At 36.4% G+C, this 15,132-nt stretch overlaps 1 protein-coding gene across 12 annotated transcripts in view; it reads right to left on the bottom strand.

Annotated features, from left to right (window-relative positions):
* LOC128025860 (lysosomal-trafficking regulator) overlaps positions 1-15,132 on the bottom strand; it is a 67,308-nt gene that overhangs the window by 31,117 nt on the left and 21,059 nt on the right. For 11 of the 12 annotated variants that reach the window (XM_052612420.1, XM_052612419.1, XM_052612418.1 and 8 more), the window contains 13 exons: positions 13,719-14,697; positions 12,448-12,609; positions 10,542-10,698; positions 8,889-9,115; positions 8,349-8,415; positions 7,645-7,754; positions 5,884-6,250; positions 5,256-5,388; positions 4,574-4,747; positions 4,317-4,477; positions 2,676-2,866; positions 1,230-1,478; positions 650-823 (listed from right to left, as the gene is read on the bottom strand). In XM_052612420.1, coding sequence (XP_052468380.1) covers positions 650-823; positions 1,230-1,478; positions 2,676-2,866; positions 4,317-4,477; positions 4,574-4,747; positions 5,256-5,388; positions 5,884-6,250; positions 7,645-7,754; positions 8,349-8,415; positions 8,889-9,115; positions 10,542-10,698; positions 12,448-12,609; positions 13,719-14,697 — 3,151 coding nt within the window. The remainder of the gene's footprint in view (positions 1-649; positions 824-1,229; positions 1,479-2,675; positions 2,867-4,316; positions 4,478-4,573; positions 4,748-5,255; positions 5,389-5,883; positions 6,251-7,644; positions 7,755-8,348; positions 8,416-8,888; positions 9,116-10,541; positions 10,699-12,447; positions 12,610-13,718; positions 14,698-15,132) is intronic. The other variant, XM_052612422.1, reaches the window with a different exon arrangement.

Here is a 15,132-nt window from a genome sequence, read left to right as displayed (position 1 = left end):
ATAAAAAATATATTTTTTTTAAATTAAAAAACAACAAAATTGCTACAACTTTAAATACAATTTAAGTGAAAAGAAAATCTAAAAATAAAATATAATTAAAAAGTTAACAAATAAAAAATCTAATTTTTATTCATTTTAAATTGAAGTAGCCTACTACCACAAAATAAAAACACTTTATAGACATGTTTTTTTTTATATTACAAAAACATAAAACAAAATGAAAGCAAAAAAAATTAAATATAAAATTAAATTAAAACTAATAAATAAATAAAAATGCATTTTAAAATATCAATAAAAATGACAAAATCATACAATAAAATTACTAGATTTTAAGATTAAAGTGAAAAAATAACTAAATAAAATATAATAAAAAATTTAAACAAAGATTATAACAGCATATAAATTATATTTAAATAATGAGAGCTGGCTCAACTGATGTAGTAAAAAAAAAAAAAAAACACTAATTTTTTTCAGCTCATTTATTATATTTAGATTGTTTTTGTTTTTTATTAGAGGAATAATCATGTTCAACTAAAAGTAATCTTTAGGAAACTTTGACCATATAAAAACCAGAATAAAACATTATGCTTAATTTAAAATTGTCATTATAAAAATATTGTTAATATATAATGCACAGGCTAAAACTCACCTTCAGAAGATGGTATCCCACGATGCACTTGGGCTTGATGAGAACCTGGTGAATCATGGAATAGCCGTGGTAACACTCCATCTCGTGAGTGCGATGCTGGTTGTTTTTGACCAGAGACAGCAGCAGCTGCAGAGCCTGAGCTTGCGTTCTCTCACAGTCGCTCAACTCCACCGTCTACCAGCAGACAGACAGACACAGAGTGTGTGAAATACATCACAGAGTGAAGATGAAGTGAGCTATCAATGTGTTTTCATGCTGACAGTCTTAGATCTCAGTCTTATAACACACAGAACAGAGGAAGCCTCAGCTAACAACATTATGATTATTAATAGTGCCTGCAAAACAAACATGATGAGCACAAACTCAACTAGATCCATCTGCACTAAATGATTTAATCATTTAATAATTGGTAGGCATCATACCCAAAGGATAAGCATCTGTTGCTTTTTTAATTAGCACTGCTCCTAAATTATTATTATATTAGTTCACCCTTGTAAACTGCAGTAAAGCAGAAGTGACAGATAACTCATTCCACACGTTCCTGGTCTCTACTAGTGATGATATTCAGACAAACACAAACCCGAGCGAACAGGAAGACAAACGTGCCGGTTCCTCCGATCTTGTGCAGGACGCTGTGAAGGCCGAGAGCCTGGCAGGGCATCATGGTCCTGAGGAAAGGAGGCTCCAGGATGGAGCTCTGGACCTCTTTGGCACTGAAGGGCCGCTGGGAAGCCACCGCTGACTTGGCCTGGCCCTTCAGACGGATCACCGGCTCATATATGGTGTAGAGAGATGGCGTGCTGGGGGCATACACCACTGCTAAACTCTCCTGCAAAAACACAAATGCACACATGTGTTGAGATACAGGCAAAGGAAATTATTTTTCTAGTTCAATGTTGGATGCAGAATCTAAACTAAGTGTAAGTGCAAGAAAAGTGGTTTTCCTAAAAGTGAGGTTCAGCTTCACTGCAATCTTGACTGTCCTAAAACACAGGCTTCATTTTTTTTATGCTAATATATTATTTACCCTATAAAACCTACTGTTTCATATTTACTGAGTGAATTCCTAAGCACTGTAAATAATCAACATGATCAAGCCGTCTGTCGCCTTTTTGGTAGTCAAGAGTTTTTTAGTAAAATTGTGCAAATGTGCACCTTCAGTTCTTGCTTCATGCGCCTTTTTGTTGTTAAATCTTTATTTATAAAGTAAATGTACAAATATCTTTGATATTGTTAGTAATATTTCCAGATGAACACTTGATTCTTCATCAGTTATTTTGTAGAAAAATCAGCGCGTCTCAAATCTGCTCCTCAGGATCTTCTGAGGAGCGTTTATTTGTTCATCTCTCAATCATCATTGGATTGGGCCTCTGAATTTTCTCTTCATATTCTCACTATTTCAGAGTATATGAGCCACAAAACCCTGATGTATAAAGAAACATTTTGGTTTTACATTTTGTCTAAATATTTTCTTAGTTATTTTATTGTTGAAGGTTCAAGAAAGTCTTAATTTTCAATTTTTTTTTTTTTACATTCTGACTATTATTTCATATTTCAGGCTGACAGGGTTAATGATTTTCCTTCAATCTCAAGGTGAAATATCACTTGGACAGATTTCTGACAGGTGTCTTTAGATAAACGTGTACAATACTTTATATTAGCACTAGATATTGTCAGAAAAAGAAGCGTATTCAGGTTTGTGTAGAAATGGATTTTTCTGATGGCAGGAATTACTGATCATGTAATGCATTAGTATATGAACACCTGGAACAGCATTCAGACGAGTAAAATCACAGCTAATTAAGATGTCGGTGGGTAAAAGTGCACAGGGAAGGCATTTCAACAAGCAGCAAATGATGCACAAAATGACAAATAATGTTGCCTGCTTTTCAGAGGCATTGAAGGAGATAAACAAGCTTTTGAACTGTGTCACTGCCAGATACATTTGCATAAAAGCCTTCTGGTGAAATATGGGACATTTGGGAAATAATAAAATTAATTCACATTCATAGGTGCAGTGGCTTACAATAAGAGGTGCGATGTCCACGTCTGTACTCCTCATGAGGAGCTCTCGTATCTGCTCACACTGAAGACCCTCCTGTGTCACATACTTGGATAGTGTCCCATGAGGCTTGCCGTACTTGCAGGGCATGATGGAGGTGCGGTCAGGACCGCTGGCATACAGGTAAAAAGCCTCCGCAGTGTCAATTCTGGAGCCTGAAACAACCAATAACTAGTTTATATGTAGGCAAATATCACTGTTTACTACTGTCTACTGTATTGTTGCATATAAATGAAATGATTAAAGATCATTCTTCTGTGTTGTTATAATGAAAATACAGTAAGGGTGGAAAACATGCATTGATTCATTTAAATGTGTCTGCATTTGTCACATATATATAAAAAAATACATTACATACATAAATACATTAACATCATTAAAACGAATTAATGTTGACATTTTTCTAAGTTTTTTTTTTTTTTGTCACCATTATAATTTATTTGAAATATTAGTATTTAGATTTATTTTTATTGTGTTTTAGTTTAGTGCACCCCTTTAAAGTAAACTTATTTCAGTTGGTTGACAAGGCAACAATTCTTATTTTTAGTTTTGGATCTAACTTTTATATTTTATTGTATTTTATTTCTAATAGTTGCCATATCAGCTTTCACAAATAATTTCATTCATTTAATTAACTAATTTCTTTATGCAACTCAAAAAAAAAAAAAAAAAAGATTAATTTAATGTACGTACAAAAAAAAATGTTTAAACGTTTTTCTTTGTCCATTTTACAAAATCCGTCAAAACTTGTCCTGATAAAACCGTTTTCTCATGACATAAAAAAATGGCAAGACTCAAAACAAATATATTCTATAATATGTGATTTGGCAAACGACAACAGTACAGAGAGTGTGGTGAACTACAGACTGGAGCACCTAACCACATGAGAGCGTTTCACAAGTTGAGAACGGCTGGACTGGGCTCATTCATGACCGATTAGGAGCAACAGAACGACTATTCTGTTCAGAAAAGTGTGTTGTGTGGAGAGAATGTGGAGAATGTGTGGCTCACACACGGAAACTTCCCACGATACCAACAACATCATCTTTCCAACCACACTCAGAATCATATCCTTGAATATTACTATTTATATATATATTTTTTTTATTTTAATTTTTTTTGTTGGTAACATTTGTCAACATTATTTAATGCATTAGCTAACAATTTCTTAGAGCTTTTATTAACTTTTGTCTAATTTTCCACAATATATTTATATATTTTTTATTTTATTTTATTTATTTATTTATTATTTAGGGCTTTGTGATATAAACTGAGAATTTTTTTTTTTTTGCAAGTTATTCCACCATGGAATAAAACATTTAAAAAAAGATCACTGCAAGTTCAGAATTTCTAGAATAAAACAAAACAAAATCTGAAATGTGAGATAAAAAGACACAATTAGTTGCCAAGTCAACATTTAAAATTTTTGTGAGTTTGAATTTTTCGGCAGTTTATTTTCATCTTTAATTATTTTAATAAGTATTTTTTAAATCGTTTTAGATTTGATAAAAATGTATGTATTTAATTGATCTGATAAAAACCACAAACATTTCAAAGGGGAGATCATTATACTGAAGGGAAGGTCTATAAGAACTGGTTTCATACCATTGAAGAGCAGCAGCGTGCCCATATCCCAGCGTGCACTTGGGCTAGCCTGCTCCTCTGAGGAGTGCTGATAGTGTCCGAGCATACAGTAGGTCTTATTACTGTCTGATGACAAACTGGACTTCCTGGGCAGAGTGAAGTCTAGCGAGGCGTCACATTTCCTGTATGTGGCACAGGAAGACTTGATTAAAACATTCTGACTGCATGAGAACAATCTATTTAAATCATCCACTAACTAACTGCAGTGGCAGACTCACCGAATGCCGCCCACCCAGAGGGTCAGCTGACCGTGGATGATCTTCCTGCCCTCGGGCTGCTGTGTGTACGTGAGAGCCAAGTGCTGCCAGCGGCCTGACGTCAGCACCCCGTCTCCAGACTCGGCCTGGGCCAACAGACCCGCCTTCATCTCGTCGTTTGGATCGATGCAGATCCTGAATTCATGAACAGAGTTACTTTTCTAATTTAGCATGGAAAGCACACTTTATGGAGCTCATGCACTGAAACTGGAAGATGCCAACCTTGCAAATTAATAATTTGTCCAATAATAACTTGTGTACATTGAAGGTGAGAAATCTACATCTAAAAAATAAATGTAAAGTTGCACAGAGTATTTTTACCTGACATAAAACAAAATTCACAGCCTATTATCATTCCAAAAAACATTCCTGTAATTATATTTAAATGTATACATTTGGAAGACTCCTTTATCAAAGCGACCTAACTGGTGACACTTTTACAAGAAGTTCCCATTTGCTAACATTATTTAATGCATTATGAACTATCATTGAACTAAAAATAAGCAATACAGCAATTATTAAACTTTGTTAATTTTAGTTCATATAAACGCTCATCTTCGTGCTAGTTCAACAGTGCATTAACTACTGCTAACAGACACAACTTTAGATTTGAATAACTTTAAAGTTTTACCATGTTCCTCACCTGAAGGTAAAGGCTCCGGTGGAGATGTTCACCCACACCTGAAGCATCAGCGCCTTCGAGCCCATGGAGAGGACATGGAGGAGACATCTGTCTGTCTGCTGCTCTGTGACATCTGTTAGAGACGCCTCCTCTTCTGAAACACACAGCCAAACACTCATCAAACCTCTTCTCAGATATAGTTGGATGGTGCTCATGTGTCAGTGCTGTTAATGTTAACTAAAACTAAATCTATTTCCGTAATTAAATTAAAGCTGAAACAAAAATGTTGTATGAAAAACTTTAACTTAAATCAAAAAGTATCAAAAATTGAAATAAATTAATCTTCACATAAAAACATTACTAAAACTTAAAATAAAACTAAAACTATGAAATTAAAATAATATTGTCCATAATTGGATTAAAGCTGAAGTAAGGTTCAAGTATTGAAAGTATTAAGAGTTAAAAAAAAAGAAAGATATCTAGAAAATACAATTATTATTTTTTTAACTAAAATTAACCCAGAAAATGCAAAAAAAAAAAAAAAAAAAAAAAAGATGTAAAAATATTAATAAAAGCTATAATATATAAATAATGCTAATTTGCATTCTACACTTATATAAAGCTCTAAAAATAACACTCTTCCTCTTACCCTTGTTGTAACGGCTGTCCTCATCCTTCCCCGCTCGTACCCACAGTGAGGCGCTGAAGCCACTGGCCATGTGAGGCCAGCAGTTCTGTCCCATCAGAGGCAGGTGGAAGGGTGCTGTATGCCAGGGAGAGCTGCGCTGATGACTGGACCTGCTCATGTCTGCTTCACCACGGCCCAGGGGCAATTTACCTCTCAGAAGAGTGTTTACTCCACCCTTCCCACCAGCCGTCCCATGAGCCCTCATCCCAGGAGAGGAGCTCACGCCAGGGACCCCTGCGCCGGGGATCATGGGAAAGGACATGAAGTGGAGCGGCTCTGTGTCTGCATTAGCCTCCACAATCTGAAGCAAGCCTCTCAGCAAGATCTCCTGCGGATGATGAAAACAACAAAGATTTCTGCATTTCATGAAGAAATGCTATTTGCAGAGTGTGCAAAATCTGAGGTTTTATTCAAATCATGTAGCATTGCAACATGTGTGGCATGCCAAATAATACTTAAATAATATAAAATAAATAAATAAAATATATAATACTTTATTATATACAGTATACTGTATTTTCCTTAACTTGTGAAGAAGTCTGCTATAGTATGCAAACATAAACTACAATTCAAGAGTTTATTGTCAGTTGGACTTTTTTCTTATGCAAAGATGCATTAAATTGATCAAAATATTTTTTTTTGCAAATAAATGCTGTTTTTTTAACTATTCATCAAAGAATCCTGAAAAACTAAATATATCAGTTTTCACTATTGATAATAATCAGAAATGTTTCTTGAGCAGTAAATCATATTAGAATGATTTCTGAAGATCATGTGACACTGAAGACTGGAGGAATGATGCTGAGAGTTCAGCTTTACATCAAATATATTCAAATAAAAAAGTAGCAATTTTAGATATTTCACTATACTAATTACTATTTTTTACAGTATTTTTGATCAAATAAAGGCATGATCTCAATGAGCAGAAAAGACTTGTAGAACACGAACAGCAATCCACAAATATACTCCCCAACATAATGCAATCTTCGTAAATATGACCATTTGACAGGTTTCATGAAATTGCCACACTGATGACATTCACGCTCTTCACCGCTCTACACCCTCCGGACGTCTGAAAGCCGCCTCTATCAGCAGATCACTAATATATTTGCTCATAGAGGGATCTGCTGATAGACGTGGCTAGACAACACTAACTAACACTAGGTGCCAAGAAACATCCTGGAAATACAAGGATGGCATACAGCAGTTAAACAGAAATCAAGAAAACACTAAATTCACTATGTTAAATCTCGAATATACAAGGTAAGGGTCAGGATGAACACCTAGCTGAATAGTTTTCCCACAGCTGACGAGGTGATAACTGAGATCAAATTATTCTAAAGCCTTATATCTAGATTTATAATAATAGTCTTTGTGTTTTGCATATTTAACATACTGTATGTAGAAACCTTAGAAGGTGTTTAGAAGTAAAGGATTGGCAATCAGAAACAAAGTATATTAAGAGATGTTTAAAAAAAACGAATGATAAAGAACGTAGCATGGTTGACTCATATCAGCATTGACAATCCAAAGGCTGGCGTTCTGCATCAGTCCACTTTCTGACACAGTGTTATAATAATCCTGTTTATAGGATGTTTGATCACACTGATCACATTTGTGTTGTGTAGTTTCAAACCTTTGCCTTTTCTGTGGAAAAACATACAGATGCAGTGTTTTTGGTACACAATAACACTTTTAAATGCCAAGTGGTGTTGCACTCACAGTGGGCGGAGTCTTCTCCAGGAAGAGGCGTGTCAACAGGGCAAGTTCCTCCGCTGTGATCCTGTCACTCACCATGGCAACAAGCAGCTCCATCAGTATTGTCTGGCACTCTGCGTAGAGTAATTAGACCAATGAAATCAAAATAGAAAAACAAAATGGGCAATACTTTTGTTTTGTTTTTTTCTCTCAGATATTGCACTATTTATCGTTAATAATATATCTTTGCACTTCATTATTTTTTCCATGTGCCCTCATTATCAAAAACAACTTCCAAAAATCTCAATAAATAAAAAAATATATATAATCTATCTATAATTATCTAAAATAATTAATATTTATTTCATGAAGTGTGCAAATAATTGTGATTAATCACAGAAAAAGGGTGTATAAATTGATTAAACTTTTTAATCTATCGAAAGCCCTAATTTATATATATATATAAACATATATATGACATTTTAAAAGTCTGTATAAATCATTTTTATTAGTTGTACTGCCTTTCATTCAACTGTTATTCCTTTTTTTTTCCCATTGTAATATTTATTGCAGCATTTTTGGACAATATATAAAAATACTGTAAGAAACCCCTTGAGAATAATGAGAATTATGATTGAACTCAAAAATATAAAAACAAAACATCAGGACACATTACAGTAATGATAACTGGAAGAAACATGCATAATTTAAGAATAAATAATATACACCTTCATAGGAGGCATCTGATTGGCTGAGAATGTTCTGAAATCCAGTGAGAATGGCTTTCACACCACCCTGACAAGAGAAAAAGAGCATGATGGGTCACATTTCCTCATAAATACTGTAAAGATGTTTTAATCTGGCTGGTCAATGTATTCAAATCATTACTGACAATGGGACAAAGCAACAACAACAAAAAAATATAAAACTTTAGAAATCCTATAAAGACTTCTCCAATGAAAATCATAAAGAGCCGTCAACAATGCAGCTGTAAGGCTCAAAACTCCAGACTCTCCTGTTTAGAACTAAAATAACTAAAAATCTCTAATTACTAAAAGGTTTGCATAAGGTCATCTTGTTCCTGCTACGTAGATTCTTTGGTTTCAGGTATATTCTTTCAACTGGTTAATGGAACAAAACTTTATACCAACTGAAGGTAGGTAATTTAGAAGAAATGTTTTTTGGAATAAGATATATCACTGTGTAGCATTAATATGTAACAGCAGCACACATGAATAAATCAGTTTGGCATGAGATGAGAGTCTGACCTGCTGATAGAGCAGCGCTGCGTTGTTGTGGTGGCCTTTCACGGCTCCTAACACACTCTGCAACACATGGCACAAAACCTCCAGGTCCGGAGAGCCGCTGGCTAATAGCTGCAGCTCCATCAAGCAGATCTCCGGGAACAGCAGACGGCCGCTGACCGAGCCCTGAGGCACTCCTGCCATTCCTAACGTACATTCCCCTGACGGGACTCCGGCCTCCACCTTCATCCCTGTCACAGGAAGACAGAAGAGGGACTATAAGCAACACAATAATAATGAAGAATAACTGGTGGTGCCGCAAGAGTACATACAGAAGGACTGAGGAGCAAGCACTGAATGTACAGAGGCTGCTCACAGCGCTCAGAGCTCCTGCTCAGGGAAATGAATTAAGCTGATGGAGGTGCCACACACCACAGAACACACATGATTTAACTGTGGACAACCCTGCAGCTCCTACGCAGGATCTGGGTGATTTTCATTAATGAAGTTCTGCCTCACACACACACACACACACACACACACACGGAGCACTCTGTCACAAACATCACTACACACAGTCTATATAAATAGACAGACAGACAGACAGACAGACAGATAGATAGATAGACAATGTTACAGATAGATAAAAATAAAAAAGAAAGACATTTAGAAACACAGTGTCGTATTAGGTACCAGTCGGTACTGAAATATTAAAGACTTAATGCTGCCAGGATTTCCAGCTACTTTATAAGTTTCCTGTGTATCTGCGCTCAGTGAACAGCATGAAGCGATGATCAGTGTAGCCAATCACAGACATATCTGTTAAGTGTGTGAACCCAAAGGCCAATCAGAGGGGTTTCAGAATCCACACTACTGCGCTCAAAATGCTAACGGGAAGTCCTGGTATCGTCATATTTTTTACATTTCAATTCTAACTGGTACCAACACCTGTTCTTCTGACAACACTAGAAACATATAAACACAGAAAAGACAAACAAGATAAACAAATAAGGAGAGAGAAGGATGGATAAAACAATAGAGAGTGAGAGACCAACAGTAGACATGAGTGACGGGCATCTTTCTTTGTCTAAATGAATGAAATTACAGAATTGTCACATCAGTGGATTAAAAGAACAGATTCATCAGATGCTGACAACAAACTCCAACTACAAGAAAACAAACAAGACTCTGCTATTTCAAGCTTAGCCTTCAGTTCCCTCCATTATAAATTACATCAACTAAAAGCCCTCGAGAGAACTTACAAAATCATGCACATATCTGTGTACGTAACAGACTGGTCAGAAGCTGTAGTCACAAGACACGGCTCAACACGGCGGTCTTACATCATAGCCCAAGGAAACAATGACACCATTGTCAGGGTGAGAGAGCCAGCGCTGCATGTGACTAGAGAACAGGATCACATACCGCTTGACCAGACGTTTACTCAGACTACCTGACACTAACCAGTTCAGACCGGCTAACACATTCTAGAAACTTCCCCGGCTATCAGTTACTATGCCTTTCTCAGCCTGGCCAACTGTGATGATAATTAGTTTGCACTCTCAGTTCAGGATGCTAACATTAACATGAGCCTTTAAAGCCAACAGAGATACAGTTAAACACAAGTGTCAGCACACAAATGACCAGCACAATGTCAGTATAAACGGGTGGTACTACCTTCCTCCTGACGGGTGGAGTCCTCTGGGTCACTTTCACTGTCTGCGTCATAGCCTTCCTCTTCTCCCAAAGGTGGAGCACCACTCACCTGAGCTTCATCCACCTCCTCTGACAGATCACCTGCTGGAGGTGACACCTCACCGCTGACCTGAGGCTTCTGCGCAGAGGGACAGAAAGATCAGAACTAGACAGAAGGATGGATTATAATAAAAACACACATAAATATACAAACAGAAATTAAGAAAAAATTTCAATAAAATAGATTCAAATTTTTTAAAATATAATAAAACATAGAATTTATTATTAAAATATAAATATACTGAATTAATTACAACAATAGTAGACTGAGATGATAATTTAAAAAGAATATAAATAAATCTATAGTTAAATATTAAATTATAATGAAATAACATATACTTTATTATTATTATACCACTCCTACTAGATTGTGGGATGAATTATATATAATAAAAAATAATATAAAGAGAAATTAACTGAGTGAAATTAAACAGTGTAATTCAATCAATTCAAAAAATATTTAAATAAAACAGATAAAATAATATTATTAAACACATTATATAATAAAAAAATTACATAATACAATTATTTTTATTATTAAAATTCTATTATTATTATTATTATTATTGCTGTTGTTGTTTGATCATAAATTTTAAGTGACAAGAAATGTAGAATTGTAGATCAATAGGTAGCACTAAATTCAGAAACCATCAAGTAACTAACTGTATGAGGCATTATCAGGGAATTGTACCATAGAAGCTTTATGAGGATATTCAAAACCTTTGCTCAGATACTGCCTCACTTCCTGTTAATTCTTCACTTGCACTTTCATTATAGGTTTTCTGAAGCATTGTGTAGAACATATTAGAGGAGAACTGATTATGATTTGAGGCTTTTTTATTTTTTAAGATTGTACAAACTTTTTAAGACCAGTGAAAATAGTGTGTAAAATGCTGAACTGCAATGATAAGCGTCATCCAAAAACCTCAAAAAACTGCGAAGACACTAATTTTACCATCTGATAACTAATAAAAACGTCATTTTATTAATTAGTTTATTTAATAATAAATAAAAGGACTATGTGTTCATCAAAGTAAAAAAAAAAAAACCCACAAGCACACCGTTACCACTTCTAAATTTTTAAGAGCTTTCATTTCCCTACAGCACAACATATCAGAAGTTAAAAAAAAAAAAAAAATCAATCAAACAACGGTAGCACAGAAGATTAAAGCAAAGCAGGCAGCAGAGACTTACCTTCTAGAAAATGAGCGCTTTTCGGAATAATGTACTGTTGCATTGCAAAAAAATAAAGTAAACAATTCTAATAACATCACTTCTGGTGTTGTTTCTGTTAGAGATACAGAGTTTGTGATTTCAGAAAGCTGGTTTAAAAAAAAAAAGAAAGAAAGATTTTGGTCATAGGACCACATCAGCTGACTGTTTCCACATAAAATATATCCCTCTTGTGCCCCGCAGTACTCAATCACACATTAGTCTGTGTTCTGGCCAGAGGTCAAAAAGCAGATTTACTTAAAGAACTACAGAGTGCCAAAGTAAATCTTAGTGTGTCCCAATGATAAGTTATATTTGGGAATTATTCGGTGATGTGTTCCACTTCAGAATAACCTGCTGGGAAGAAAAGCCCTCAATGCAACTGAAAGCATCAACTAAGCTAGTTATATAAATCTTGCAACCTCTCTATCAGTTTTGTTAAATGTTAAATATTTTATACATTTTTGTAATGTTTTAGACCGCAGGCAGTGAAAGGAAACCATATGCTTGGGTGAGACGAAAGAGGGGCAATGTGGTGAGGATCAGACTCAAACCTGAGACACCCAAACGTAAAGCATGGATGTTCAGGTCGGGACACTAAAGACAACCAAATTACCTTGTCAGGTTTCTCCTGGATGACTTCTGGACTGCAGAACATCTCAGCCAATGCCACATGTAGTAAGGAATCAAACAGAGGAACTGCTAGTTGGGAATTCACAACTCCAGATTGAGAGAGCTGATCCCTGACCTCACACAGCGTCTCCTCTACGGACTGAAGCTGTTGGATAGAGCGTGGGAAAATTACATAGTCACTCACTGCAAAATGGCAATCAATAGCTCCGTTTTAAAACCTAGTGTGCGTACCCTGACAGCAATTTCTGGCATTATTTAAGGCTCCTGATGCAACATGACATTTCTCCTTTATTAAGAAGGTAATTGCAGAATGCAGTGCAGTGAGCTCAGTAAAACGAAAAATCACTGGACAAAATCTAAAATTACTTCAATCTTATAAAACTGTAAAAAAGTATTTATAGCCAGATTTTACTCCATATGCTTGGCTTTTTTTAGGGGTGGAACGGTTCAACTTTTTCACGGTGTTAGTCACAGTTTCGGTACGGTTCAGTATGTGCCGTTTATGGAAAAACTATACTTTCAACAACAACAAAAAATTGTATCACATATTTTTAAGAATATTCTAACTACAAGGAACAGCACAAATTAATACAATAGAGTAAAGGTACAAATAAAATAAACAGTGATTTCCAGTTTTATTTAGGTGGGTCTAGCAATTAGTTTTTAGTTACAGAAGTTGTAAAGCACTCAAATGTGGGTCCATCACTGTTGTTGTAATGTCTGGAAAGCCAGAATGTGCATCCATCAACAGAAACATATTAGCTGAACCCTGTTTGTTTTACGTGTTATATAAAGCGAACCATATTATAGATGCGTTGTCAGATTTAAGTATGGAGAACCGAACGGATCGATTTCTTTCAGTGAACCGTCCAACCTGTACTTTTGTGTGTGTATGTGTGTGTGTGTGTGTGTGTGTGCGCATTAATTACTTTGTCCACCAGGTGGGTGGGAGGTTTTACGAAGTCGAAAAAGAAACAAATGAGACAGAAAGACAACAAACTACTAAAGACAACAAGAACTCATGTTTGTGACTGCTTATGGGGTTCAGAAACACCCACAACTGTAGTTTCAACAAGAACAAAGTCATGTATAATAGGTCAAAACTTCAAAGACGCTGGATACGGATGAAGCTTTCTAGTAAGCATGTGTTGATCACTTGGTTTGTGCATGCTATCAAAGACCGTATACTTTAAAAGCCTATACTTTTGGCTGTAAGCATTCTCGACATATCTTAAGTATGTGTGTCCACTGTACCTGAAATGAAAGGTCTGGTTCAAATCTCTGTGTGGCTGAACTGGCACTGTGGAGGCAGATTGCCAAAAGCGCCTCCAGCAGTCGGATGCTCTGGAGAGGCCATTCCTCTTCAAGCCTGTGTGTTGGGTCACTTGACTTGGTCTCTTCTTGAGAGGGGTTGAATGTGTCATGCTGGTGGGTTTCCTCCGTACTTGTAGCTGTCGCTATATTGTCAAACTGTCCTGTAAGAGCTTGAGTTGGAGTGTCTACATGAGATGGACTGCTTTTGCCCTTACTCTCTCTCTTTTTCTTAAATTTACAGTCTTTGTTTTTAGATGTGAGTTTCTGGATGACCATTGTCATTAGACGCAAACAGACGTCTAGACCACCCAGTCTAAAGAACTGCCTCTGAAATACTGGACTGGTCATGTATATCCATCGGCATACTGACCAAACATCGGCAGCCCTCCTTATCTGTTCTTTAGAGGGAAGAGCCACACTGTCTGGGGAAAGGCAGGGCAGTCGTCCACCCAACGGCTCACTAGCCGTACTATCATAGCCTGAGGTGTCTTCAGAGTCATTAGCAGAGTCTCTATCAGAGTCTGCCTCCTTGCTTACACATAGGAAGGCAACACACAGAAAAAAGTTGATTGTGTTTAAATGCGCCTCACTTCGGTTACGCCCTACTGCAGAAAATGCACTTTTGCCCTTTGGGTGAGGGCATGCCTCTTTCAAGCCTTCATAAAACTTAGTGAGGCTCTGAGGTCCTTCGCCAGCCCCACGTGAACTCAGTTCATCTACAAGCCCAAGAACAGCTTCCCTCTCCTGAGCTTCTGCTCTTTCTGGCTCATGCACAGCAGAATCCACGTGATTGTGCCACGCATTCAAAACGAGCGTCTCGAACACTTTCAGTGCCCATAGACGAGTGCAATCCAAGTAGATCAACTCTGTGATTTGGTTCAGTCCGTTACAACTCAGGAACAGGTCACGTACCACCCGGCTGTGTTGGAATACAAAATCAGAAATTGTAAATTCAGTAAGGACATTGGAATCTCAGATTATTTAAATGCTTATACAGGGGACTTCCACACTGGCACTTTAGTTTAAAATAGAGGTTGGGATGCATGAAAAATTGTTAATGTGAGTTTTCATGCAGACCTGGGAGTGCACCATGTAATCGAATTGGAAACTACCTCTGGGAGGTGATCTGAGTTCAGCTGTAATGGAAATGAATGACAAGGGTGATGATTTACCTTGGATACAAGTGAGAGTGAGCATGCAGTGTTATCATGCAGAGTCAGGCCAATCCGAGCAAAAAACGAGTGGTCTCCATAAAAGAGAATGGCATCTTCATGCAATGCACATACAGTAAATACCAGCCTTGTTCATTCTGTTGTGCATAATAGCACCTATTAATAAAAATATATTGACCCAC

This window comes from Carassius gibelio, chromosome A13 (genome assembly GCF_023724105.1).
Source record: "Carassius gibelio isolate Cgi1373 ecotype wild population from Czech Republic chromosome A13, carGib1.2-hapl.c, whole genome shotgun sequence".
In the NCBI taxonomy this organism is placed as follows: Eukaryota; Metazoa; Chordata; class Actinopteri; order Cypriniformes; family Cyprinidae; genus Carassius; species Carassius gibelio.
The sequence above is the reverse complement of the archived record's forward strand: the minus strand, read 5'-3'. Positions and strand labels throughout refer to the sequence as shown.